The 27,491-nt window shown below is 61.4% G+C and overlaps 2 protein-coding genes across 3 annotated transcripts; both read right to left on the reverse strand.

Moving 5' to 3' along the window:
- Positions 1-236: 236 nt before the first annotated feature.
- Positions 237-21,571, reverse strand: NCLN (nicalin). 2 transcript variants are annotated; one of them, XM_021676771.2, is made up of 15 exons: positions 21,388-21,571; positions 15,344-15,534; positions 14,643-14,787; positions 11,956-12,050; positions 10,577-10,657; positions 8,753-8,856; positions 6,517-6,605; positions 6,262-6,401; positions 5,503-5,681; positions 4,323-4,410; positions 4,202-4,240; positions 3,966-4,126; positions 2,854-2,907; positions 2,638-2,716; positions 237-2,479 (listed from the first exon to the last, which is right to left on the reverse strand). In XM_021676771.2, exons 1-15 carry the CDS (start codon positions 21,569-21,571, stop codon positions 2,420-2,422), a joined length of 1,689 nt encoding a protein of 562 aa, XP_021532446.2. In that variant the 3' UTR covers positions 237-2,419. The 2 variants fall into 2 exon arrangements, with proteins under 2 accessions (XP_021532446.2, XP_021532445.2); XM_021676770.2 differs by having other exon boundaries at positions 3,966-4,129.
- A 3,952-nt stretch (positions 21,572-25,523) lies between these two features.
- On the reverse strand, positions 25,524-27,109 carry S1PR4 (sphingosine-1-phosphate receptor 4). The gene has a single exon (XM_012436404.2). It carries the CDS (start codon positions 27,083-27,085, stop codon positions 25,931-25,933), a length of 1,155 nt encoding a protein of 384 aa, XP_012291827.1. The 5' UTR covers positions 27,086-27,109; the 3' UTR covers positions 25,524-25,930.
- Between the last annotated feature and the right edge of the window lie 382 nt (positions 27,110-27,491).

A 27,491-nucleotide genomic window follows, 5' to 3' on the forward strand; every position in this document is an offset into this window, starting at 1 on the left:
CAGAAGAACCCGAGCCTTTCACCTCAGTTGGAAGTGGGATCTAGGCAGAGGTCATGAGCTAGAGGGGCGCCTTCCTGGAGAAGGTGGGCCCTGAGCCAACCTGACGGAGGTCCTGGGAAGACAGGGATGAGGCGGGGCCTGGAGCAATGCGGCCACAAGCCGAGGACGCTGGGAGCCCTAGAAGCTGAGGGATACAGGAAGGGCTCGCCCTGAGGGTCCTGCCCACACCCTGACTTTGGACTTGTGGCCTGGGAGACACTGAGGGTGGAATCCTGGTGTTCTGAGCCCCACAGTTGGTGGTGCTTTGTGATGGTGGCCCAAGAAACGGGTCCACCCATCACCCATGAGACCCTGTACGCAGGCCCTCCTCAGGGAGGCAGGAGAGGGCAAGGCTGCCGGGCCCAGCAACAGCGGTGGCCAGAGCCTCAGTCTCCCGCACGCCCAGCCACCTCGGGCACAGGCCTGATCAGCAGAGGGCAAGTCAGTGACGCGCTCTGCACACAGCCCTGCCCCTCCTGTCATCCCCTGGAGAAACATGAACCCCCCCCAACAGCTGTCACAGTCCAATCCTCACAGCCCCCAGACCAGACGGTGGTGGCGATCATTCAATATGGCTTTATTTTCTCATCGGGCCGGCTGCATCCCACACCAGCCTGAGCCCCAGACGGCCGGTCAGTGCGTCCTGCCCAGGAAGGAAGGAAGCTCCCTCCGCAACCCTGGCCCCGCGGCACCCAGACAGAGGCCCGCTGGCCAGCACGCAAGCACTCCCCAAATTCTCTGATGGTGACAAGGCGGCAGCTGCCCGGGTTCCAGAGTCCCAGCACGAGTGCCCAGAGGATGGCGGTGACGGGCCTTTGGGCAAGTCTCTGGAGGAGGCAGGCCACCCGCGGGGCAGACAGGGGAGAGGGAGTGCCCTGCCAACCGGGAGGAGAGAGGAGTGGTTGTCCCCTCACCCTTCCAGGCTGCAGGATCTAGAGGGCAGAGATGCCAGCCGAAGAACTGGTAGGCAAAGCAAGACCCCCGGGTCCTGTCTGGACAGACCCCCGGGCTCCCATGGCCGGCCCAGGCCCCTCAGACAGCAAACACCTCCCTGGGCCATGAAAGGGAGGCGGCCTCGGGTACCCAGGACAGGACTCGCCCAGCTCAAGCCCTTTCCCCCGAGCCCGCACTGGGTGGGTTGTATTGCTAACGAACGGACACGCCTGGGTCTCCCTGAGCTCAGTGTGGCCTCCTTGTCCCCCACACTCATGCCAGGCGCCTGGCCTGCGGGTCTCAGGTTCTGTCCCAGCCTCCCCAGGTGGCCTGGACCTCCTCTCTGAGTCCCAGGAAGGGTGGCCCCAGAGGCCACGTCCCAAGTCATCTCTTCCCCAGCAAATGCTCGGATGCCCCACCCCGGAACACATCACTTCTACAGATAAGGAAACTGAGGCCGAGGGTGGGGAGTGACGGGAGGAGCCACCAGGCCTCCCCGGGCCACCTCTTGCCTCCCGGACCTCCACCAGCACCCAGCTCCCCAGAAACCGGCTGGCCATGGCAAAGCCTGGAGGGCCTGGGGGCCCCGTGCCACGCCCTGGAAAACACAGGCACCGGCTCAGGCTCAGGGCAGGGAGCTGAGGGGCGGGGCACGCCACGCAGGTGAGGGCCCTGGGAGCTGGGCTGGGCCTCGGAGGCACGGGGCCGCCGGGACCGGCTAGGAGAGGAGGGCGGGTGGCCGGGGGTGTGCAGTGTCGGGGTGGGGGAGACAGGGCCCGTGCCAGCCCCACATGGAGCAGACGCTCTCAGCGATGGTGTCTGCTCGCCACTGTCAGAAAAGGGGAAGGCCGGGTGGTGCAGCTCCCCGGGAGCCCACTGTGGGGGATGGGTCACTGAGACCACACGAGGGACAAAAGGCTCCAGTGGGGCTGGGACCCCGGAACCCCGGCGCTGGCACTGCCCTCTCCAGGCAAGACGGAGCAGAGACAAAGAAGCACGTCCACGCCACCACCAGGGAGCGGGAGGAGTGTCCGCGGGCAGATGCGGAGCAGCGGGCAGGTCGTGCCTGCAGTCCAGGCCCCTTTCGGCAGGAGGCGGGGGCAGAGGCGGCGTGAGATGGGGCGGGGGTCCCAGCATCTCCACTCTAATTGTGCACGTGTGCTTATACCGGACAAGGGCGGCCGGCTCCCGGGGCTGGGGGTTGGTCCGCAAGTCTGTAGCCTGGCCCCGGGACATCTCCCAAGCTCTCCTCCAGGAAGTTCAAAGACAAGGAAAAAAGAAAAGAATCCCCCCCAGTCTCGGAGAGCAACAGGGAAAAGCTCTGTAATTCAGTGTTTCGACCACTGCCGGGGAGGGGAGGGTCCCTCTCCCCGCTGGGGCCACTCACTCGTGCTCCGCCCCACGGAACAGGCAGCGGCAGGGGCTCCGGCTGCGGGGGTGGCACGTGTCACTGCGTCTTGGCCTTCACGAGCAGCCTCTGGACGGTCTTGTAGAGGAGGCTGAAGTGCTGGGGACGCACCAGGAGGGGTGAGGACGTGGGCGGGGCAGGAGCCCCAGGCCGTGTGACTCTAGGCTGGGCCAGGGCACCGGATGCTTTCAGAGATGCCCAGCCCGGCTCCCACTTCACACTGCCCCCTGCCCTGCCCGAGCCTGGGCACTGCTCACCTGGACAGCCGCGTAGGCCATGCCGAGGTAGGCGGCGATGCCGACGGCCAGAAGCAGGTCAAAGACGGCCGGCTTGACTCTGGAAAACACAGGGCCCTGCAGTGGACGACGGGGCGGGCCAGCGAGGTGGCCCCTCAGACCCCGTGGGCCTCGATCCCCGCGGGCTGTAACCCGTAGAGGGGTGTCGGACTCCAGGTCCCGCTGGCTGCCACTCACCTGTATGCATTCATCACTTGCTTCAGCTGGTCATAGAAGACAAACTCCGGGTCCCTGGGGAGGGAGCACTTTCTCAGGGGCACCACTATGCCCAACTAATTCTTTTTTTTTGAGTCTCACTGCCGCCCAGGCTGGAGTACAATGGCGCGATCTCGGCTCACTGCAACCTCCGCCTCCCCGGTTCAAGCGATTCTCCTGCCTCAGCCTCCTGAGTAGCGGGATTACAGGCATGCACCACCACACTCCGCTAATTTTTGTATTTTTAGTAGAGACGGGGTTTCACCATGTTGGTCAAGCTGGTCTTGAACTCCCGACCTCGTGGTGCGCCTGCCTTGGCCTCTCAAAGTGCTGGGATTACAAACGTGAGCCACCATGCCTGACAGCTAATTCTTTAAAAAGTGTTTGCAGAGACACAGACTGGGTGAGGTGGCTCCCGCCTGTAATCCCAGCACTTTGGGAGGCTAAGGCAGCCTGATCACTTGTAGTCAAGAGTTCGAGACCAACCTGGCTAACATGGTGAAACCCTAACTCTACTAAAAATACAAAAAACGAGCCGAGTGTGGTGGCACGTGCCTGTAATCCCAGCTACTCAGGAGACGAGGTCCAAGAATTGCTTGAACCTGAACCCAGGAGCCGGAGTTTGTAGTAAGATAAGATCACACCACTGCACTCCAGCCTGGGCAACAGAGCAAGACTCTGTCTCAAAAACAAATAAATAAAAATTTAAATCTTTGTAGAGATGGGGTCTTGCTCTGTTGCCCAGGCTGGTCTCCAACTCCTGGGTTCAAGCGATTCTTCCACCCCAGCCTCCTAAGTAGCTGGGATTACAGGCGCCCTCTGCCACACCTGCCTAGTTTTTGTATTTTTAGTAGAGACAGGGTTTCACCACGTTGGCCAGGCTGGTCTCGAACTCCTGACCTCAAGTGATCTGCCTGCCTCAGTCTCCCAAAGTGCTGGGATTACAGGTGAGAGCCACTGTGCCCAGCCCGAGTCCCATCCTCTCTTTGCATTTGCTCCACCTGGCAGTCCCAGGGTGGGGGTGTGGGAGATGCAGTGGGGGTGGCCCTGTACCCCCAGGCTGAGCAGGGTCAGCGCGGAGCCCCGGCCCTCACCGCTTGTCGGCCTTGACGTGGTGCTGCTTGACGTCCTTCAGGTAGCGGCTCAGGTGGTGCTCCAGCGTGCTCAGGAACGTGCTGTCCTTGTCCACCAGCTGCGCGGCCCGGGGCTGGTGGGTGAGCCAGTCCATCACCGAGTCCAGCTGCTCCTGCTGGATCTGCTGTGGGGACGGTGGCGGCGGTCACGGCCCTGCCTCGCCCACCCACCCACCCGCCGGCCCTGGCTCGCTTACCATCTGCTCCGTGAACACCGGCATGTCTGGGGGCGTCCCCTGCGGAGAGAGGAGGGGACAGCCCTGAGTCCAGGCCCCTGGGCTGGGGCTGGCGGTGGCCGTGGCTGTGGCAAAGGCTCACCTTCTCTGTCAGGTTGTAGATGACTCGAGTCAGAGCCTCTGCAATGATCCTCGTGTTCCGGGTCAGGGTCTTAGAATCCACCCGGGACCTTCACGATTCAAACACAATGTTTTAAAATGTGGACCTAGTGCCAGGCACGGTGGCTCATGCTGGAATCCAGCACTCCAGCCCAGGCAACAGAGTGAGACACTGTCTCAGAAAATAAAGTCAAGCTTAGCTTTAGCTACTCGGCTGACACACAGGCTCAGGTTCACCACGCCCCACGACCTCCAGGACCCTGGCCCTGCCCCACCCCTGCGTGCAGGTGAGGCTCGCACCCCACAGCCTTGGTTCCTACTGACGCGGTTTTCTGCTCTTCTGAGGTTTAAACAGGACTATTCCGTCCTGGTGGAAGAATCCGTTCTGGGACCCTCTAGAAATCCCAGGTGGCCCTCCTGGGCTGACCCCACTCCTCCATCTTTTCCAGGGCTGCAGACCACACAGGGATGTGTCCCCTTCCCTCCAAACCCCTGGCTTTTGAAGGCCTCCGATGGCTGAGCTCAAACAACTCCTGAGAGCCCAGTGAACCCAGAGCAGAGCGGAGGCACAGTGAGGGTCTATGCTAGGCCCTCAGTCGCTGGGGAAGGAGACAGCGCCCGCCTGCAGCTGCCAGGACCGGCTGGGAGTGTGCCCGGGGTAGCCAGACTGTTCCAAGCTCCACAAAACCCTGCCCAGGGGCTCACAGGACGGCAGGAAGATAGGCAGGACACAGTCAGAGGACACAGGAAGCCAGAAAACACAGCGCACCAGACAGAGACCAGAAGAAAAAGGGGCCGGGGTGCGGTGGGGACCAGGGTCCCCAAGATGGTGGCCGGGACCAGGCAGGGCTTTCAGGCTGTGGCAGGGCCCTGAAGAGGCCCGGAGGCAGGAACTGCTTGCTTCTAACTCAACAGGTGACAGGGTCTGGGGTTTCCACACGAGGGTCACACTCCAGGCTGCTGGCCTTACCTTCCTAACCCCAGTAACTAGGAGCTTGCAAACCCGCCTGACCCTACAGCCGGCCTCGACCACACCCCCGCCCCTTCCCCGAGGCCTGTGTGGGGGCCGTTCCCTGCAAGCTCTCACGGCCCCTGGACTTGCGACCTGTCGCTCAGCCCCAGGAAATCTCCAGAAGGCGCCAGTCGGGCGATGCCGAGCTCACCGCACGTCCATGATGCTGCTGCGCTGGCCGTCGCGGTGGCTCTCCAGGTGGGACAGGGTGAAGGCGGGCAGCCGGCGGATGGCGAAGCGCTCGTGCTCCCAGGCCAGAACGTCCTCTGCCAGGTTGATCCGCTTGTGCACCATGGAGAACCGCACCTCGGGAAACTGGTGCGCGGCCACCTGCGGCGGGCGGCGCCATCAGCAGAGGGCGGGCAAGGGCGGGGCCACAGGCAGAGGCGGAGCCACCAGCAGAAGACGAGCAGGGGCGGGGTCACCAGCAGAAGACAGGCAGGGGCGGGGCCATAGGCAGAGGCGAAGCCACCAGCAGAGGACGACCTGGGGCGGGGCCATAGGCAGGGGCGGCACCACCAGCAGAGGACGACATGGGGCGGGGCCATAGGCAGGGGCGGGACCACCAGCAGAGGGCGGGGCCACCAGCAGAGGGCGGGCAGGGGCGATGTCCACCTCAGCCCACTTTCCAAATGCTAAAGGGGCCTCCCAGAACCCCCGATGGTGTAGAACAAGGAGAAATGCACCCTACCCCCGGGGTCCCCCTAAGGCCTCCCACTGCAGCCCCAGGTGAGGAGGGACGGGGTGGGGACACACACCCCGAGACAGGACGCCCCAGTCCCGCCCCGACGCAGTGTGCCCTTCAGTCCCAAGGACCGACAGCAAGGACATCCCGGGACAGAATGCCCACCCCGGCCCCGATGTGTGTGCCCCACAGAGCCCCAGGCCCGTCCATCAAAGGGGCACCCACCGTCTCCAGCTCCCGCAGGAAGGCGTGCTGCAGGGTGCCCTCCCGGGGCGGCTTGGACACGTGGAGGTGCAGGCTGCTGCCCCGGCCCACCGTGTCCAGGCACAGGACGAAGGCCACGTTGTCCTGGAGCAGGCTGGAGTCTGCAGGGCACCAAGAGCTGGCGGCGCGGGTGGTAGTCCCCGGCCCCCCCGACCCCCCGGCAGCCCCCCGCGAACGCCCCCACGGCCCCCCCCACCACCACCCAGGGCGGCTCACCTGTGTGGTCCAGGTTGTCTTCCAGCCAGCGCTTGGTTCCCTGGTAGTTAAACTTGCCCCCTCCAGAAGCAAAGAACAGGAGGTTATACCTGGTGGAGGGAGACCTGGTGTTAGCTTTGACAGGAGAGCACCTGGGGCAGAGGATACCCGGCCAGGTCACAGGTCCCTGAGGGGAGTGTGGAGGTCTCCTCAAAGCAGGAAATACTGACCAGCCCCCTAGGGCAGGGTCTGCTCCCTCAGCCCTGTGGGGCCGGATGGTTCCCTGGGGCGGGGACATCCTGGGTGCTCAGGATGCTGAGCGGCATCCCTGGCCTTACCCACCCTCTACCAGGAGCTCCCCAATGACAACCGCTGATGGCTCGGTGTCTCTGGGCAGCAGGGCCACCCCACATTAGACCCCAGTTCTAGAGGCCTCTCAGTCCAGGAGGAACCAGGGTGATTGACCGGGCAACAGACACCAGGAAGCCAAGAAAATAAAGACTATTCACTTAAATAATTCTTTTTTTTTTCCTCCATTTGAGACAGTTTTTCCTCTTGTTGCCCAGGCTAAAGTACAGTGGCGTGATCTCGGCTCACTGCAACCTCCGCCACCCGGGTTCAAGGGAGTCTCCTGCCTCGGCCTCTTGAGTAGCTGGGATTACAGGTGCATGCCACCACATCCAGCTGATTTTGTATTTTTAATAGAGACGGTGTTTCAACATGTTGGTCAGGCTTGTCTCGAACTCCTGACCATGTGATCCACCCATCTCAGCCTTCCAAAGCACTGGGATTATAGGTGTGAGCCACCACGCCCGGCCAAGAAGAATTCTAATGGAACATAGCCTGGGCTGTTAGAGGGTCACCAGGATCAGAGAAGGAAACTGTTGGGAACACCCCCTAACAAAAGCCTAGGCCGGTGGCTACCCTTATCCTCCCATGTCTGCCCCGGACTCTCTCTAACCCAGTTCCCCTCTTCCCCGGAAATCCAACCTCTGCCCTGGCTGCCAAGAAGCCCCCTGTCCAGAAGAAACCAGTCCTGTTCACACGTGTATGACAGCAAGAGCTTCTCAAAAGGCATCAGTGGGGGGCTGGGGAGGAGGTTCCACAGGTTAAAAAAAAAATTTTTCGCTGGGCGTGGTGGCTTATCCCTGTAATTCTAGTGCTTTAGAAGGCCGAGGCAGGAGGATTGGTGAGGCCAGGAGTTCGAATCCAAGTTCCTACCTGAACCTGTATATGAGTCCTGGTGCCTGGCAGCTGACTTGTGACTGTGAGAAGGGTGAGAAACATCCCAGCCACAGTGGCCCTGGCCCTCTGAGCCGCTGACACAATGGCTGAAGGAGTCCCGTATCCGGAGTGGGTGACTATCTTAGCTGGGGTCTCACCCAGAGGTGACTCTACCCACCCTGCCCAGGAGACAGGCATGTCCAGGACATCTGTGGTTGCTACGACTGGGGGTGCTCCTGCCATGGAGTGGGTAGTGCCCAGGACAGAATCATCCACAAAACACATAAGCAGGGCATGGGGGACAAACCCTGCATCCATTATTTGGGGAAACATCAAGTCTGCCCCTTGCTCACACCAGACCCCAGGATAAACTTCCGCAGGGGCAGACGGTGTGCACCAGGGGGACCCCAGCTCCTGGGATTCGCCTCCTCACTCCCTCCCCACTCAGGGCGTGGATTTCAATGTGTGCAGCCTCCTGGGAACTCAGCCGGGCACATGGGACAGTCTCTTGGGGGTCCGTGGAATCCCCTAACCCAGGGTGATTCTGTCCCCAGTGGAGAGCAGGCGATGCGTGAGGACACCTGTGCCTGTCATGGCTGTGGGGTACTCCTGGCATGGAATGGGTGGGGGCCGGGACGCTGCTCAGTGCCTTGCAGTGCCCAGGACAGCCCCGCCCCCGGGGAAAATCTGGGCCCAACATCACAGGGCCGAGGGGAGCCCCTGGTTCCAGGGCCCTTAGCCGGGCGTCTCCTCCACCGCTTGTGGCTGACAGTGCTCCCAGCAGGCTCCGCAAAACCCTGCCTGGGGCGAACAGCAGGCGGGTCATGGGACTCCAAGAGACGAAGCCTGGGAGGGCTGGGCTTGCCCTCGATAAATGGGGCGCCCGATTCCTGGGATTCCTGGGCTCTCTGGGCTCCGGCCTACATCAGGGCCAGGAAGCTCCACAGAAACAGGTGCAGAGGCGCCTGGTGGGTGGCGATCGCCGGCAGTGTGGCCCCCGCACCCCCTGCCCCCGCCCGCCCCCGGCACTCACGCCGCATGCGTGCGCTTGTAGGTATAGAGTCGGGAGAAGAGGCGTGCCAGCTCCAGCAGCACAGAGACACCGCTCCCGTTGGAGTCTGCACCCAGTGACAGCCACTGCAGGGGTGGGAGAGGCAAGGCCACAGTCACCCCACCCCGTTCCCGCACCCCAGTGACCTCACTGCCCACAGCAGCCACGGTCATCTCTGCGCTGTTTCCAGCCCCTATGCCATGTCCGGCGGGCAGCTGGATGGCTCCCCTCCTGTATTCAATCCCAGAGTGATGGCCTGGGGTCTGCAGGGCCCAGTGGAGCCCAGGATTCTCCTCATCCCCCTCGGCTCGGCCCCACCCGGGAGAAGCTACAGTTTGGAGCCCAGTGCCGGGCCGGATTCACTCACGGAGGGCAGTGTCTGTCCACCCCTGGTCTCTGCTCGGGGTCCCCTCTGCGGGACCAGCCCTTCCACCCTCCAGCCCCAGCCTCGGGGGAGACTGGTACAGCCTGACCACGTGCCTTTCCCGCCCCGATGCGCCCTTGTGATCTAAAGCAGCATTCTCAAAAGGCCACACTGCTTCTTGGACACTGTGATGGCTTGGGACCGTCCCAAGACCACAGCGTATAAAGGGGCCCTCGGTGGTACTGAATGAGGGGGAGGCAACACCCCCCTCAGTGAGAGAAGCCAGCTCCAAAAGGCCAGTCCACAGGGACCGGGACGGATGTGTGCGTGCCGGGGTTCCGGGCCGGGGAGGCGACCGAGTGACAGCTGATGGGGCAGGGCTTCTGGAATTAGAGGTGGAGACTGTAGGACTCTGAATGCACTAAAGGCCACATGTACACTCTAAAATGGTGAACTTTACGTTGTATGACTATGTCAAAAAATAAATATAAAACAAAAAAAGCTTCACTGGGACAATGAGGGAAAAGATAGTGAGAAGGGCGGGGCGTGGTGGCTCAGGAGGCCGAGGCGGCTGGATCACCTGAGGTCAGGCATTCAGGAGGCATCGCCCTGAGCGGCTTGGGTTTGTGTGTGGGCCCCGGTGGGACCAGGCTTTCTCAAGGCTGGGGGCCCGACCCTCCAGGGGATCGGGAGCTCTGCCTGGCTCAGCTGATCTGTGTTCATGGAAGGCAGCAGGGTGCCGGTTTACACCGCGGTGCACGCCCTGACCCCGTTCAACCCGCGCTCAACAGAACGAGCTTGTGCGGCAGGCCTGAGACCAGGACCCCGACCCTGACACCACAGGCAGCCGGGGCCGAAGCCATGCTCACAAGCACTGTGGTTCACGTGAGGCCCTGCTTCCCTCCGGAGCCTGGAATCCCAGCATTGGCCAGGCAGCCGGGGCCGCAGAACCAGCCCCTAATAGGAACTGGGTCGCTGGACTTCTGGGAGCTTCGCTAGTGACAGTGCTTCAGGCTCACTGCTGGGGATGAGGCACGGGGAGAGGGCCTGGCCTCCCGCCTGCACCCCATGCATCTTTCCCTTCGAGGACTCTGCTCCGTGCTGCGTCCTCTCGCTGGGACAGACCATGGCTGCCAGGCAGCCTCGTGCGGAGCCACAGCACCCAGGGCTGGCCCTGGCGACCCTGACTCAGACTCCCTGCGCTCAGCCTCTGACACAGCCACCTCCCTGCCCGGGGACCTGGGACCCAGGGCAAGAGCCCAGCCTATTTCAGTCCCACGACACCCACCCTGAGGCCCTTGTGGGGACCAGGATGACTGGCAGAGGCCGTCGAGGGGTGAACCGCTGGGACCCCCGTGCTGTCCCCACACACGCTTTTCCTTGGCACTGGCCTGGAGCCAGAGTCCCCGCCCTATGGGGGGGTTGGGGACGCACATACGTACGGGGGCCACTCCGAAGGCGTCGTAGTGAGCCACAATGACAATGGTGGGAAGGTCCTCTCCGCCCAGCCCCGTCAGCCGCCCCTGCGGAGAGACAGCGGGGTAACGGCCTGGCTGCTCCCGGGGCAGGTGAACCCTGGGTGGGGCTTGGAGGCCCCTCCCCTCTGGGCTACGTGGGGCCCACCCGCCTGCCAGGTTCCAACATGGTCCTCAGCGCCGAGGCCCACAGAAGGTGCCAGCCTCTGACTCTGGGAGCCCCAGGGAGCTCCTCCGGGGATGAAATGGAGCCAGGAACAGGGACCCCACCCTGCTCTGGCCCTCAGGTTGAAATCTTTAAAAACCAGGGAAGAGCAAGAGGATAACTTTTTATAGGAACAGGACCAAGTCTGTCAGCCAGGCATTCGGGTCCCTTCAGGGTCTGTGTCCACCCGCCCCAAACCCTACCAAAGTCAGATTCCACTGTAGCCCGGGCCGGCAGACTAGATTTTCATAAAAGGCCAGAGCGGATATTTTCAGCTTTGGGGACCAGATGGTGTCTGTTATAACTACTCAGAAGCTGCCACGGACGTGTGCACACGCATGGGCACGGCTGTGCCATAAAACTTTATTCACACGGCTGGGCACGGGGCTCACGCCTGTGATCCCAGCTCTTTGGGAGGCCAAAGCGGGCAGCTCACCTGAGGTCAGGAGTTTGAGATCAGCCTGGCCAAAATGGTGAAACCCCGTCTCTACTAAAAATACAAAAAACTAGCTGGGCGTGGTGGCACATGCCAGTAATCCCAGCTACTCAGGAGGCTGAGGCAGGAGAGTCACTTGAACCCGGGAGGCGGGGGTTGCAGTGAGCCGAGACTGTGTCATGGCAGCAGCTACACAGGCGTCACCTGCTGGATCTGCCTCGATGACCTGAGCGGCTACTTCCACACCAGCAGCTCCCCGCCCTCTCGAAACCCTGCTGAGCCCGACACCCCGGGTGCTGGGAAGGGTCGGTGAGGACGCAGCGTCTGGCTGACGGGTGAGGTTATATGACAAGAAGGGGCTGGGGACCCTGCAGCCTGAATGGGGCTTCCTGGGAGGGGCAGCCGGTGCAAAGGCCCTGGGGTGGAAGGAGGCAGCGCAGTGTGTAGGGGCCCGTGATGGAAGACAGGAGACAGGCCAGGGGCTGGCAGGCCCTGGCACACCACAGAGCGACTCCGCAGCCACATGGCGAGTCTGGGTTCCTTCGGTTGCCACCGGAGCCATGGGAGGGCCTTCAGCCAGGCAGGGGCGTGATCTGACCCCAGCTCCCCATCAGAGGCTCCCTCTTGTATGGCTGAGCCGGGTAGCCGGGCGGATGGCAGGGACCCCTGGACACGCGGGGCCGGGGCGGGGCGGGCGGCACTCACCTCCACGCTGGCGATGAGCCAGTCGCTCACGGCCTTGCTCTGCACCCCGCTGGTGACCATCTGGAAACCGTTGGCGGTGGCCGTGCGCAGGAGCACTGCGGAGAGGGAGAGGGCGCGTCAGCCTCGGCCCAGCCAGGCCACAGCCAGGGGGCATGCCCCAGCACCCACACCACCACACCACAGATCGGTGTCTCGGGCAGAGCCAACCAGCCGGGTGCGGGGATGTCCCCAGCAGACCTCGATACCACGCGATACCAGCACTCCCTCCAGGACAACCTTCCCTTGAAATTATTCACATCTCCCTTCTGGAACGTTCTGCTGGGGAACTGTTCCTCCATGCCATTCTGATCCTTTCCTCCCGGGCACTCAGTAACGGCCGTTCACTTAGGGACTTACGGCCAGGGCCTGGCCAGGACTTTGAGCCTGCACTTCCGGGTTTTAATGCATTTTTAAATCACAACTTTTTTTTTTTGAGACAGGGTCTCACGCTGTTCCCCAGGCTAGAGTACAATGATGCCATCTTGGCTCACTGCAGCCTCTACCTCCCAGAATCAAGCGATCCTTCTGTCCAGGCCTCCCAAAGTGCCAGGATTAAAGGTGTGAGCCACTGGGCCTGACCTGGACACAAAGTCTTTTGAAACAATGGATAATAAAAAAATTAGTAATAAAAACAAAACCTCAACTGTCGTGGGTATGTAAAATACGATCATTGGGGGATGCGTATCCCGGGAAACTCTCTGTAATATTTTTTAAATTTCTTATAAGCATAAAATTTCAAAATTAAAAAGTTATTTTTGGCTGGGCGCGGTGGCTCACACCTGTAATCCTAGCACTTTGGGAGGCCGAGGCAGGCAGATCACCTGAGGTCAAGAGTTCGAGACCAGCCTGACCAACATGGTGAAGCCCTGTCTCTACTAAAAGTACAAAAATTAGCTGGGCGTGGTGGCGCGCACCCGTCATCCCAGCTACTCAAAAGGCTGAAGAAAGAGAATCACTTGAAACCGGGAGGTGGACGTTGCAGCGAACTGAGATTGTGCCACTATACTCCAGCCTGGGCGACAGCCCACGTGTGGGGACGGGCAGCAAGAGCGAAACTCTGTCTCAAAAGAAAAGAAATTATTTCTAAAAAGACGGTTGTGACCAATAATGTGTGATTGCTTTTTTCCCACTAACCGTCATGAAATAAGCATTTCTCCACGCCAGCACACAGTCTACCTCGATGTCAGGATTATTTAACAGTATTATTTTTTATTACTTATCTATTGATTATTTTAAAGACCAGTCTTGCTGTCACCAGGCTGGGAGTGCAATGGTCCAATCCTAACTCACCGCAGCCTCACTCCTGGGCTCAAGCGATCCTCCCACCGGGGCCTCTTGAGCAGCTGGGACTATAGGCATGCACCACCACACCTGGCTAATGTTTTTAAATTTTCTGTAGAGACAGGACTCTTGCTATATTGCCCAGGATGGTCTTAGACTACTGGCCTTAAGCAATCCTCCTGCCTCAGCCTCCCTATGTGCTGGGACAACAGGCGTGAGCCACCATGGCTGGCCCTCGACATCATTTTTACCAGCTGCGTAATACTCCACCAGGTAGAAGTTTCCTCCTTCAGGTTACAGTGAGCCGAGATGGTACCACTGCACTCCAGCCTGGGCAACAGAGGGAGACGTCTCAAAAAAAAAAAAAAATCTGCAGAACTACACTCTTCTAACGCCACAACAAAAATGGCCATTGTCAAGACTTTTAACCTAGGCCAGGCATTGGGAATATTTTCCGTAAACGGCCAGATAACACTTTCGGCTCCGCGGGCCGGAGGGTCTCTGTTACAGCCGCAGCAACTCAGCTCTCCTGCTGGGAAAGCCGCCATGACGGTGCATAAATGAACGTGGCCCAGTGCTAATAAAACTTTATCAACAAAAACAGGTGGCCCCTGGGCCGGCGTGAGCCAACTCTGGATCTAGAGTCCCAGTGATCTGGCGGTGTAGGATGAACCTTTTTTATAGCTTGAAACCACAGCACCAAACTGCTTTGGGCGGCAGGGCCGGGACAAACCCCCGTGTCGCGCCCTATTCTTTGCGGCCCTGGGCTTGGCCTCCTTTCTCAGCCCTGCTCCCCCAGTAGCTGACCACGGCCCCGCGCAGCCCCTCAGCTGCTTTTCTCCAATTCCTCTTTGTCCCTCACTCTTGACAGCGCTCCACCCCCATTTTCCCCGGGACAGGTCCTGCTCCGAGCTCACTGCCAGGGCCCCCATTCTCAGGGCTGGAGGGAAGAAAGGCGAGTGCCCGTTTCCCTGAGAACGGCGCTGATGACCCGCACTGCTCGCTGGCGATGTGATGCTGAGAATCTCCCCGGCAGGTGGACAGCTGAAGACATGCCCGTGTTTTTCACACGCCATGAGCCCCTGAGGATAACGGGAAAGGCCTCCCACCGAGTCGGTGGTTCTGGTCTTTCGTGTGTACACAGCCAGCAGCCAGGCGGGGGACAGGGGGCCACAAAATGCAGAGTCCGAGGTCCCAGCCCGAGGTGGTGACGCAGCAGGCCCACGCAGGGCCCAGAAACCCCCACTGTCAACCCCGGCGAAGGGATGCCACACGCCGAGTGTGGGAAAAGCCCAGGACGACAGCGGCCCTCGGGACGGGGACACCTCCCCACGCCCACGGCCCCCACCCTGCGGCCCGGAGCCCACCTTCAGCGGCAGAGGCGGAGCCCTGGGAGGCGGAGGCGGCCTGGGTCTGCTCGTAGATGGACAGCAGCGCCTCGTCCTCCACGGCGAAGTACACGGGGACGATGGTCTCCATGGCCAGCATCTCAGGCTCGATCTCCATGAATTGCTGTGGAGCAGACGCACGCTCAGGGGGCTGCTGCTGGCCTGGCAGGGGTGGCGAGGTAGCGGGGATCCAGTGGCAGTCCCTGGAGGGCAGGCAGGCCCTCAGAGGGTGGCGTGAACCAGGGGCATTCACGAGAAACAAGCGCTTCCCCCATCCTGCCCGCCCCTCATCTGCAAGAACATCTTCACTCAGGGCATCTGCTGGGTTCTGCCAGGTCCTGTTCACTGAAAGCAGCGCCTCCCGCGCAGCCCTGTGGGCCCTGGGGCCTGATCACTCCCTGGGGCGGGGCTGTCCTGGGCACCGTGGGGTGCTGAGCATCGTCCGGGGCCCCCACCCACTCAACACCCGGAGCAGCCCTCCCTGAACACCTCCGGACATCAGCCAGCATCCTCTGAAGACAGAATCGCCCCCTCGGAGAACAATGGTGCAGGGGAACCCCCGTCCATCCCACTTTCCAAAGGGCTGAGAGGCAAAGCGACCTGCCTAGGGTCACACAGCTGCTTCCAAGTCCAACCCCAGTTTCTGGGTCGGAGCTGGCCGGAGCAAGGCAGACGCTCACCCGGACGACGTCCTGGGGCACGGCGGCCATGGCCCGGGGCAGGATGATGACCACGGCGCCCGCCGACTGCCGCAGGGCCTTCTGGTACTGCTCGTAGGAGAAGTCCAGGAGCCGCATGAGCACGCAGCGGCGGCTCAGCACCTCCGCGGCCATCGTGCGCGCCTCCGTGTTCAGCACCGCGTTCCGCGTGCCTGTGGGGACAGGGGTGGGGCTGTGAGCCTCGGTGGGTGGCCAGGCCGGAGGGAGGGGACAGATCCAGGCCAGAAACCCATCCAGCAGCCCCAGCCCCAGGCCAGAACCTGGGGCCCTCACCTGGGAGGCGCCGATTCAAGAACTTCCCAGGGCCCCCCGAGCCTGCCCCCCACACACCTGGTCACCGAGGCAGGCCTATGCCCATGGGCTCAGTGCCTGCATTAACCCTGGGTCCCAGACCTTCTGAGAACCCTTTTTTGTTGTTTTCGTTTTATTTTTGAGACAGGGTCTCAGTCATTCTGTCGCCCAGCCTGGAGTGCAGTGGTGCAATCTCAACGCACTGCAGCCTCCGTCTCCCAGGTTCAAGTGACTCTCCTGTTTCGGCCTCCTGAGTAGCTGGGACTACAGGCACCCACCACCACACCTGGCTAATTTTTGTATTTTTAGAAGAGACCCACGTCTGTACTAAAAATACAACGTTGGCCAGGATGGTCTGGAACTCCTGACCTCAGGTGATCCGCCCATCTTGGCCTCCCAAATTTCTGAGATTACAGGTGTGAGCCACCTCACCCAGCTCCTTTGGAAACTCTAATGGAAGCAGAGACCCTTTTCCCTGGAGAAATCCACACTTCCCCGGCACCATGCCGAAGTTTACACAGGATCCCGGACCAGGGTTCCGCAAACCTCTTCCGCAACAGACCAGAGAGAAAGTATTTCTGATCTGTGTGTCAACCACTCAGCTCTAAAACTGCAGGGTGAGTGCAGCCGTGTCAGACAGGTGAGCCAACATGTGGGGCTGTGTGCCAATAAAACGCTATTAATTAGGCCAAGGGTGGGCCGCCAGCTGGGGCCCACTCCCCTGAAGCCGGTTCATGGACCCCAGGTTAAACCCCTGCACTGGGCCATGAGACAGGATCGGAGCCCCCCTTGGGCTCCCCAGCTCTGGGTCTACCCTGCCAGGCCTTGGAAACAGAAGCTTTCTAGAAATCCGGGGGCTGGGGCAGCCCGGGGCTCAGCACCTCGAACTGTGGTATCTGTGGGGCGAGGCAGGGGCTTCCGGGAAGGCCAGGACCACGGGTGAGAGCATGGGGCTGTCACTCCCTCGCGGACTTATTCATTTCTGTGGTGGCGCATTCATTCATTCCTATTGTCGAGGCTCTGGAAACTCGCCAGGGCTCCTGGTTTCACTTCCTGGGACTCCCATTCCCTCCTCTCTCAGCAAAACGCCCTCCGTCTGGCAAGACGCAGCCTGGGGGTCCCTGCTCTGTGCCTCTGAGCTGCGCACGCACCCCCCACTTCCTGCCACTTCACCCCCACAAGGATCTAGCTGCTGCCCGCCACGCTCCACGACAGCCACCTGAGTGGCCCTGGAAGGACCCTGGAGAGCGCCTTTAGAGGGGCCAGCGCGCTCAGCAGGGACACGGGCCTCAGTGGGCCACACCGGAAGCTGCAAATCCTGATTCCTACGTCACATCGCCACAGGTTAAAGACAAGCAATGATCTAAAACATCTCCAGTGCCACAGAGGCCAACCGCACGCCACCAAAGCCCGAAAGCAGACCTGCCACAGGTGGGCCGGGCGCGGGCCCCGGGGCCTCCAGCGTGAATCCCGAGCAAGACGCACTCAAAAGAGCGATGCCCAGGGCTGATTCCAGCCTCCCGGGAGCTGGCCCCGCTATGAAGGCGGACGCTGGGGGACCCTCATTCTCTCATCTCCCCGCACATGCAGCTCCTCCCAGGGCCTGCACTGAGCCCTGCGCTTGGGGCCGTGGCGCACATGAGCCCCCAGCTCTGCCGTCCAGCAACGCGCTGTCTGGTAAGTGCCGGAGGGGGAAAAGCTGCCTGCTCCAACGGGGCATCCAACGAGCCGAGCTGGGTGCGTGGGGGGACAGGTGGGACACGGAAGGGACACTGGTCTCAGGGGGGAACGGGTGGAGTCCTGGGAGCGGCACAGGGAGGTGGGCACAGAGAACCAGCTCCAAGGCCTGGGACGGAGGAGCCACTACGTGCCCTGGGCCGGCAGCCTCACTCCTGCTTCCCTCAGAGCCTGATGCCACCAGGCCTGCTGGGGGCCTCTCCTCTTCCCTTGGGAGGCCCTCGGGGTCCTGCAATGCCGGGAGCGCCCCTCCCCTGCGCCCTACCTGTCCCCACATGCCCTGGCCTTCCGGGGCGGTTCGAATGCCACCTCTCTGGGGGCGGGAGATGAGGCCACTGGCAAGCACCCCGCCCCCTAGCCCCGTTCTCCGGCCTTGAACTCCCACAGGCGGACGCAGGACCCACTTTACGGAACAAGCAAGGCCGGAGAAGGGAAGGAGCAGCAGCAGGTCAGTGGAGGAGCAGACGCCAGCGCCAGAGCTCCCTGGGGGCCACGCCTCGCCTTTAGGACGGAGCCCACCCGTGTGAGTCCCGCCTCGCATCAGCACCTGCCGAGGCCACGCTGCCCTCCGGGTCCCGGCTCCTGCTCCCTGGGGGCGCAATGGCAGAGGCTCTCTGTGACCAAGGCCCATCTCCCCAGGAGCACAGATGGCCCTGGGTGGCCCCAGCCTCCCTTGAGGGCCAGGGTTGGGCCAGGTGTCCACAAGCCAGTGTGGACACAGCCCTGTGCAGAGGCGAAATCAGTGTCAACTCCCTCAGCCCCAAGTCTGGATGGGCAGAGGCCACTCGTGGTGGACGCTGTGAAGGAGGGCACCGGGCATCCTGACAGAAATCACCGGTTCGAGTGACAGGACCAGACCTGAACAGCAGGCTGGGCATCTATCTATGTATCTGTCAAGGGCCAGGCGACCACCCTTTCCCCGCCTGGGCCATGGGGCTCTGGGATGATCACCCAGCTCGGCTGTTTCTAAGCGAGAGCAGCCAGAGACAAGATGTGAATGGATGGGTGTGGCTGCGTGCCAATAAAACTTTATTAACAACAACAGGCGGAGGGTCAGCCGGCTCCCAGACGAAGGAGTTCTGGTAAGTCTGATGGACTTGACGGGTCCTGGGAGCCGGGTGCTCCAAAGGCTAATGATGTTCCCACCTCACTGGAGCCATGAGCTCAACCAGTCCCACCTGCTGTGAAGGCAGCAGAGCCCAGAAAGTGCTTCACCCGGCAGGGCCGGAGTCCCTCAGCTGAGAGGGGCGCTGCGCACCTGGCCAGGGAGACCCAGACCACACCCCAACACAAAGGGCACAGCCCCGCCCCTCATTTCTCAAAAGCAGGAAGGAAGTTGGGAAAGGATCCCCAGCGCGTAAGGGGAGCCGCTGCTCCGGGTGGTGGGGCGGGGGGGCCGCAGCCGCCGGGGCTTCTCCAGGGCCTGTCCTTGGCAGGGCTCTGGCCCAAATCCCCAGTCTCTCAGAGCTGCCAGAGCAACGCAGGGGGGTGTGTCAGCCGGGCCTCGCCTACCCTGCGAGAGCTGGGCTGTGCTTCCCGGGGCGCAGATGAGGAGCACGGAGGCAGCTGCCCCACCAGCCTCTCCGCTAATTCCCAGAGCCCACGGACCAGCTGGGCAAATGCCAGATACAGGGAAAGCCAGGCCCAGCTTCCTCACCAGGAGAGAGAAAGGCTGGGGGCCGGGAAAGGCGGCACGGGGGAGAAGACGCCCATCGGATGGAAAACTCAGAAGAAAACCCTGGATTATGGGCAAAGGCTGCAGAGGAGTGAGGAAAAGAGAAAAGACTGCCGGGGAAAGGAAGGGAGGGCGCCATGAAAAAGGGGCGAGGGAATCAGGGAAGGAAATGGGGCGAACATCAGGAGGCTGTGGAGAAAAGGAGGCCCCACCAGGAAGCTGGAAGGCGACTCCGGGAAGCCGGAGAGGGCGTCTGGCTAGCTGGGGAATGGCGGGACACCTGCTCACTCCACAGCCAACATGCATTCCCTGGGTGGGTTCACGGGAAGAAACAGGGGCCAACACCCGCCCAGGGACAGAGCAGGAGCCGCCAGAGCGCGCCTGCCCGAGGGGCTGGAGGGAAGCAGGTGAGCCGGGGGCCCAGGCAGGAGACACCAGGAGTGTGAACAGGGCCTCAGAAGGGACTTGAGAATCAGGTTATCTTGAGCAATAGGAGTGGGGTCTTTGGGGTGCAGATCACAAAAATCCTGCCCCTCGGCTGCACGGGCCACATTTCGGGGGCTCGGCAGCCTCCTGTGGCTGGTGGCTCCCGTGCCAGGCAGTGAAAATGGAGGTCACAGCCACCTGATGGTTCTACAGGATGGTGCCCCCCCCACGGGAAAATGCCAACCATCACGGGAAAACGCGGTCACTGCATCAGAGCTCCTGGCCTTCCACTCCCACCTACGGAGCCCGGAGTCTTGGGTTTACACCACCACTCCAGCCCAAGGGCTCTTCCCTGGACACTGTGGACATTGGGGCCGTATCGTTCTCTGGGGTGGGGCCGTCCTGGGTACTGCAGGGGGCTGAGCAGCGTCCCTGGCCTCCACCCGCTCCACGCCAGGCGCACCCTCCAGTCATAACCACAGATGTCCCCAGACATCACCCAGCATCCCCTGGGTTAACAGCAACAGCTCTAAATGAAAACATCTTAACTCTGGGGCAAAACGGGGCCTGAGGCCAAAGTCTGGTTCCATCTCCAGAGATGGGCTCCCCAAGGGCTGGCAGAGGCTGGGGGTCCCCGTGCCTCAGGCTGAGCATGAGATGTAACGAGAGGAACCAGTACAGGAGAATCTGGACTCAGAATGAAAGGGCCCGGGAGAACGTGTGGATGGGAACTCCTTTACAAGGGAGGTCAGGCCTTGACATTCAGGGACCTGAGGGGCCAAGCTGAAAAGAAGAAAAACCAGGGACCAGAAGGTTCTGGAATGCCAGAGACAGCTACAACCAGGAAAAGACAAGGGGATGTGGAATGATTTGGACACGGGAGTCAGGGCCACGCCGGGGGTTGGGGGTGCTGGTGAGTGGGAGCATTGCAGAATTCAGGGGCAAGGGGACCTGGGGTGTGTGAATTTGGAAGGGTATGAGGAAATCCTGGAAAGACGGAACAAGTGGGGTTCTGGGAAGTGGCGGTGAGGAGGCTGAGCTGAGGGCGTGAGTATGCATCAAAGGCGGGACAGAGAAGGGGGTCAAAGGTCATCGGAGGAACTTGGGACGTGGGAGACAGCCAGGGAGCCTAGGCCACCAGATTCTGAAACATATGATTCCCGAACTGGGACCAGAGTGTCGGGGGCCTGGGAAGAAATGGGACCTTGACGTGGGGGCAGGTGACCAGAGCAAGAAAACTCAGAGTGGGGGTTCAATTTGGACAAAGTGCATTCGGCACCCAGGGCCGTGGGAGGGGGTGGGGGCTGCTGGACCACCGCGTGGAGTGGTTCAGCCTGGCAGAAATCAGTGCGGGGACCTTTAACTCCAAACGCAGTCAGGCAAAAGGGGGAGGCGTGGACACACGGATGCGACCTGGTGGGTCCAGGGACCAACCAGATGGTCTCCCGAACAGGGGCCTGGGCGCTGGAGGTCAGGACGGGAGCGTCTACTCAAGTGGGCCGGGACAGGGAAGCCTAGGGAGCAGAGGGGACCCAGGAGAGAGAGACTCGGCAAGGCAGCTCAACGTCGGCCCAGCCAGGGACAGGAGAGGGGACCTAGAGATCCAGGAGCGCGGGGAGCTTGGCCTGGCCATGGGTTCCAGGGCAAGGAGGCCTGGGAAGGGGTCGGGGACTGTGGGAGCAAGCGCGGGGTGCGGTCCCTGTGCGCTGCGCAAGGAGAGCCGGGGATCCGGGGCAGCCGGGCTCTGACTCGCCTGGGGCCTGAGCAAGGGTCGGGCGGCCCAGGCCGGGGCTGAGGATCGGCCTGGGGCTGGCCGGGCGTGAGTGGCGTGGCCGGGGAGCCCGGGGAGCCCCGTGGGTGGGCCAGGGACACGCACCGTAGGGCTGGCCCTGCAGGTCGTACTGCTGCATACGGTACACGGTGAACTCGTGCGCGGCGTCGGCGGCGGGGAGCGGCGGCGCCACCAGCAGCAGCACGGCGGGCAGGAAGACGATGAAGCCAAGCGGCAGGCACGACGCCTTCAGCATGTTCTCCAGCACCTCGCCCGCTTCCTCCAGCATCCTGGCTGGCGGCGGGGCCCCACGGGGCGGCGGCGGGGACGGGACGGCAGTGGCGGCGGCTCCCGCGGACTCACCACGGCATGGGTAGCCGCCGGGGTCCTGCGGGCGCCGCGCCGGGCAGCCCGCTCTCGCTCTGGGGTCCTGCGGGCACCGCCGCGAACCGCCCCGCCAGCCGCGCTGCCTTTCGGGAATTGCAGTCAGCCCGCCGCTCGCTGAGCTCCCTGGGAGTTGTAGGCCCACTCTGGGACTCCCGGAAGGTACGGCGGGCTGTTGGGCTAACACCGATGAAGTTTCACATAAACTCTAAGTCATAAAATGCAGTAAAATGTTAAAAAAAAAAAAAAACTATTTCTCAGTAGCACTTTCTTTCTTTTTTTTTTTTTTTGTGTTCGCAGTAGCACTTTCTTAACCCTTTGGTTTGAGGGGAGGTGGGGTGAGGGGCGAAAGGGGGGGGGCGGGGGCGGGAACAAGACGTGACCTTGCGACCTGGAAGGAAATTGGGGTTAAAGGGAAAAAGAAGTGCCTGTCTGGCGCGCTAAAGCCTTCTGGGGGTTGTAGTCCCATCAAACAAACACAAAGGGTCACGGGAACTGAAGTCTTCCTGGCAGAAATTGCTGAGAAAAACAAAAATCACTTAACTCCCCCAAGGATGTAGATGTCAAAGTCCACGAGAGCAAAGACTTTTGTCTGTTTTGTGCATATGATGTATCCCCGGCACTTAGCACAAGACTTGGCGCACGGCGGGTGTCCTGTGCCATATTTGAATGAATGAATGAAAAATAAAAAGTCATGATAGTCAGTTCCTAAAGGAGGACGCAGTGGGTTATGGGACTTGTAGTCTGGAGCCTGCAGTTTATGCAGGGGTTTGTTGCAGGCTTATTTATACTTATCTTTATTCACATTTGGGGCATATTTGTACTAAAAAGGTATTCGTTGTTCACCAGAAATTTAAAGTTAATTTCTGGGTATTCCACGTTGGTTTTTCTCTAACCTGCCAACCCTAAGAACCCAGTGTCTCAGGGCTGGAGGTACCTAAGGAACGTGCCTTTGTACAGATGGGAAGACTGAGCCCCAGGGGTCAGCAGACAGCAGCCCTGAATCTCAACAGCCCAGGCTCTATACGGTTGCCTAAGGAGTCGGGGCTTCCTTTCTGTCCCAAGTGAGAAGTGGTATTTGTGCTGATTAAGAGCCTTGGCTAAAATCCCAACTCCTCCATTTCCCAGCTGTGTGGCTTTCAGCAAGTTGCTTCACCTCTCTGAGCCTCAGTTTCCTCTGACATAATGATACAGAATCAAGCATTCTCCCCGCCAGTGGCACGTGAGAATTCTATTTAGTTAGTTTATTGTTATTATTAGAGACGTAGTCTCTGTCACCCAAGCTGGAGTGCAGCAGCTCCACGTTGGCTCACTGCAACCTTCGCCTCCCGGATTGAAGCAATTCCTGTGCCTCAGCCTCCGGAGTAGCTGTAATTACAGGCGTGAACCACTGCGCCCAGCTGGAAAGGCGGTTTTTGAGCGTGGTGCTGGGTCGCCGAGCACTTACTGTGTGCCAGGCCATGTGCTGGGTGCTGGGGACACAGCCAGGACCCCCGACAAAGCCACAATATCCACCGACACGGAGCTCGAAGTCTGAAGGAGGAGATGGATGTGTGACCAGGGGCGATGGGAGCTGCGATAGAGGACACACAGGCAGCTGTGGGAAGCCCGGAGGAGGCCTAGGGAGGAGAGGAAATCTGGGGAGGCTTCCTGGAGGAGGTGACACTTAAGTTGAAACTCTAAAGATGAGCTGAAGCAGTTAGTTGAGTGAAGAATGAGGGAAAGCTGTGCCCAGTAAAAGCAGAGCTGTCATGCAGGAAACACAGGCAGCTGTGGGCACCTAGCAGAGACCTAGGGAGGAGGAGAAATCAAAGAAGGCTTCCTGGAGGAGGTGACACTAAAGCTAAGGTACAAAAATGAGCAGACAGAAGTGGAGTGATGAATGAGGGAAGGCGCATTCTATCAAGGTCACTCTATCGGGGGCAACAAAGTTTAAGTGAAAAGCCCCCAGAAGGGAATTAGCGAGAAATAGTTCAGCTCAGCCAAGCAGGGCAGAGGGGACAATGGAGTCAACTTACACAGGCCCAGAAGGCAGACAGAGAGCTCCGGGCCTGCCCAGACTCCACTCATCCCAAATTCCACCAACACCCACCCTGCCTGCCTGCTGTGATCCCCACTAAACACACGCAGAACAGGAATCAGGAGCAGGTAAGTACCCCACTCATCAAGCAGGCGGAGGGGTGTTTGGGACACACTGGTGAAGTGGCCGGTCACAGTAGCTCATGCCTGTAGCCCCAACACTTTGGGAGGCTGAGGCAGGAGGATTACTTGAACCCAGAAGATTGAGACCAGCCTGGGCAACATAGGAAGACCCTGTCTCTCTCTCTCTCTCTTTTTTTTTTTTTTTTTTTTTTGAGAAGGAGTCTTGCTCTGTCACCCAGGCTGGAGGGCAGTGGCATGAGCTCACCGCCACCTCTGCCTCCTGGGTTCAAGCGATTCTCCTGTCAGCATCCCGAGTAGCTGGGACTACAGGCATGCGACACCACACTTGGCTAATTTTTGTATTTTTAGTAGAGATGGCATTTCTCCATGTTGGTCAGGCTGGTCTTGAACTCCTGACCTCAGGTGATCCACCCTCCTCGGCCTCCCAAAGTGCTGGGACCACAGGCGTGAGCCACCACGCCCGGCAATTTCCATGAATTTTCAATAGCCACGCCTGGCTCACGGCTGCTGTGTTAGTGGGTAAATGGCCCCTCCACACCGCATCCATCACACAGTGGAGAAAAATGACGTGAGGCAGAGCTGCCTGAGCCCAGGCGGCGGGCGGGGTGGATTCTGACTCTCTCTGTCCAGACACTGGACTGGGCAGGGTGGTTTGGTCCTGGGAGGAGGAGGGTGAGAGCTGTCTGTGAGCTGCAGGTGCCAGAGGCTTCTGGGTTTACATCTGCACCGAAACCGCAGCCACCCGCCCCATGGGGCTACCGAAATATAAACAGATTCAAATTAAACACAACCTACACTTCCAAGTTCAGTTCCCGGGTTCGCCGTAGCCCCGTGGGGCTGGCGTCTCCCGTACGGAATGCGGTGGAGTTGAACATCTCCACGGAAAGTTGGTTTTTTTTTTCTTTTTTTAGAGATGGGGTCTCGCTGTGTTGCCCAGGCTGGAGTGCACTGGCTATTCACAGGCGCGATCCCACTGCTGATCAGCACGGGAGTTTTGACCTGCTCCGTTTCCGACCTGGGCCGGGTCACCCCTCCTTAGGCAACCTGGTGGTCCCCCATCCCTGGGAGGTCACCATATTGATGCCGAACTTAGTGCAGACACCCGATCGGCATAGCGCACTACAGCCCAGAACTCCTGGGCTCAAGCGATCCTCCCACCTCAGCCTCCCGAGTAGCTGGGACTACAGGCACGCGGCACCGCGCCCGGCTCCACAGGAAGTTTTACGGGACACGCAGTTCCCTGCGGGTGGCGCTGGGCGCAGACAGGCAACCTCGTCCTTCAGCTTCAGCGATTGAACCATTTTACAGATGGGGAAAGCTGAGGCCGTTCATGCTGAAGGGGACGTGAGGGAAGATTTTCCAGGCCAGGAGGCCAAGGCCGCTGCCTCTGCCAGCCCCCAGACTAGGTCCCCAAAAGGTGCAGAGGCCAGAGCCGGGGTGTGAGCCCTGCCATTTGTAAAGGGGAAGTGAACAAGGAGAGGTGGCATTAACTGTCACTGTCACCCCCACTTCCCGCAGTGCCCAGAGGTTGACCACACACACACACACATGCCACCCTCACAGCCACGCCTCAAGGGCACTGGCCCTTGGTCCTCTCTAGCAAAAAGACACCCGGTTACCCCTGATCCACAGCCCCCCGGAGCCGCGGCCCCCACACGTGCACGCACTGGGGAATAAGAGGCTGTGACATCATGTACCATGATGGAACTTCAATGTTGCCAGGGCACGCACCCCACGGCCCACCCCTCGCAGTCTGGGAGCCCTACTGAGGCCAAGAGAGGGGCCGGGACTTCCCCAGAATCACCACAAGCAGGGGCATGGGGAACCCACTCGCCCCGACATCAGGGTGCTCTCTGCTCCAACGGGGAGCAGGGGTGGTTGCCTCCTTGTCCAGGGTGACCACAGGAAGCCCACTCAGCGTCAGAAGCCCCGACAGGCCACCGGGAAGGCCTGGGGGGCCTGCCCCGTCCTCTGCTCCCCATGCAGGCGAGGCTTCACGTACACAACTTCCTGCCCCCCGGGAGGGCCTGCCTGGCACGCACGGGCGGCTGCCCCGTCCGCTGCCCCGTCCGCTGCCCCGTCCGTCTACAAGGCTGCAAGCTCAGATGCTCCGCACGCTGGAGATGCTGGATAGGGGCTCCCGCATCCGAAAGCTCAGCGACCGGGAGCCCCGAAAGCTGTCCCTGGGCCTGAGCGAGCTGTCGGTGGTGGAGGCTCCGGAGTGAGCCTCGACGGCCCGGGCCAGGCAATCCCCGGGCCCTCGCACGCCCAGCCGGAGACACCCGCAGCAGAGGAAGCTGAGCACCGCCCGGCACACCTCCCTGCTGCGGAAGGAATAGATGACCGGGTTGACCGCCGAGTTGAGGACGGCCAGCGCCAGGATCCAGTCCATGCCCCGCAGGTACTCCTGGGCCCAGAGGTTGGAGCCGAAGACGTCGGCCAGCAGCAGCCCGAAGAGCGGGCCCCAGCACACCAGGAAGGCCAGCAGGATCATCAGCACCGTCTTGAGCAGGCGGCGGGCTTTGCGGCGGGCGGCCGGGCGAGGGGCTTTCTGCCCGCTGGCCTGCACCAGGCGGAAGATGGCCCCGTAGAGGGCCGTGATGGCGGCCAGGACGCCGGCGAAGATCACCAGGCAGAAGAGGATGTAGCGCTTGGAGTAGAGGGGCAGGAGGCTGGAGCAGCGCGGGAAGGCGCAGAGGCAGTTCCAGCCCAGCAAGGGCAGCAGCCCCAGCAGCGCGGCCAGCAGCCAGCACAGGCCGATGAAGCCGTACACGCGGCCCGTCTTGGTGGCCCCGCTCTCGGCCACCGGCCGCACCATGGTGGCGAAGCGCTCCCCGGCGGTGAACAGCAGGCTGAAGGTGGACGCGGCCAGCGCGGTGAAGAGCAGCCCCTCGCGCAGGAACCAGTGCACGGGCGCCAGGCGGAAGGTGCGCGCCCCCGACAGCAGCACGTTGGCCAGGTAGGCCGCGCCGGTCAGCAGGTCGCTCAGCGTGATGTTCACCAGGCAGTAGTACACCCAGCGCCGCGAGCGCATGTGGCTCGCGATGGCCGCCAGCACCAGCAGGTTCTCCAGCACCACCAGGCAGCCGGCGGCCACCGACAGCCCCCGCAGCGCCCCCAGGCCGCCGTCCTCCGGCCCCCCGCGCCCGGCCAGCCGGCCCGAGTGGTTGTAGTGCAGCACGATGAGCCGGCTGTGCCCGCCGGCCGCCAGCTGTTGGCAGGACTCGGGGGCCGCCGGGGTCCCCGTGGCGTTCATGGCCTCCCCCGGGGGCTGACTGAGGCCCCGGGGGAGGGTGGAGCCACCCTCCTCGCTGGTCTTGGTTTCCTGTTATTTGAAATTTCCTGTTATGTTCAAGGTACCCTCCAGGGTGGAGGTAAGGCCGAGGACAGGGAGGGGCACCTCAACGGTCGGCCCCCACCCCGGCTCCCGGAGGCAACGCTCGGGGCTGCCCTGGCTGTGAGGCCCCCACCCCTGCCCCGACGGCCCCCTTCCTGTCCTCGAAAGCCGGGACCCGCAGGGAGTCTCGGATCTGCCAGCCACTGACAGGCAATGGGCCCCCACGTGGGACGGCCACCCCTCTCCAGCGGGACGACTCCTCCCCGCCAGCCCCGTCACCCCCAAAGACCCGTCTGCTCCACTGAGGTCTCCCCAAGTGCCCCAA

The sequence above is a fragment of the Aotus nancymaae genome, unplaced genomic scaffold, assembly GCF_030222135.1.
Source record: "Aotus nancymaae isolate 86718 unplaced genomic scaffold, 86718_ANA_hifiasm-v0.15.2.pri h1tg000028l, whole genome shotgun sequence".
Lineage (NCBI taxonomy): Eukaryota > Metazoa > Chordata > Mammalia > Primates > Aotidae > Aotus > Aotus nancymaae.

Bases quoted from the DNA above. Each gene is read 5' to 3' on its own strand.
- S1PR4 (XM_012436404.2), bottom strand. From the start codon at position 27,085: ATGAACGCCACGGGGACCCCGGCGGCCCCCGAGTCCTGCCAACAGCTG.
- NCLN (XM_021676770.2), bottom strand. From the start codon at position 21,571: ATGCTGGAGGAAGCGGGCGAGGTGCTGGAGAACATGCTGAAGGCGTCG. The intron at 4,411-5,502 runs GTGAGCTCGGCA...TGAATCGTGAAG, and splicing joins AGCAGCATCATGGACGTGCG to GTCCCGGGTGGATTCTAAGA. The intron at 2,480-2,637 runs GTGAGCAGTGCC...GTGCGTCCCCAG, and splicing joins TGGCCTACGCGGCTGTCCAG to CACTTCAGCCTCCTCTACAA.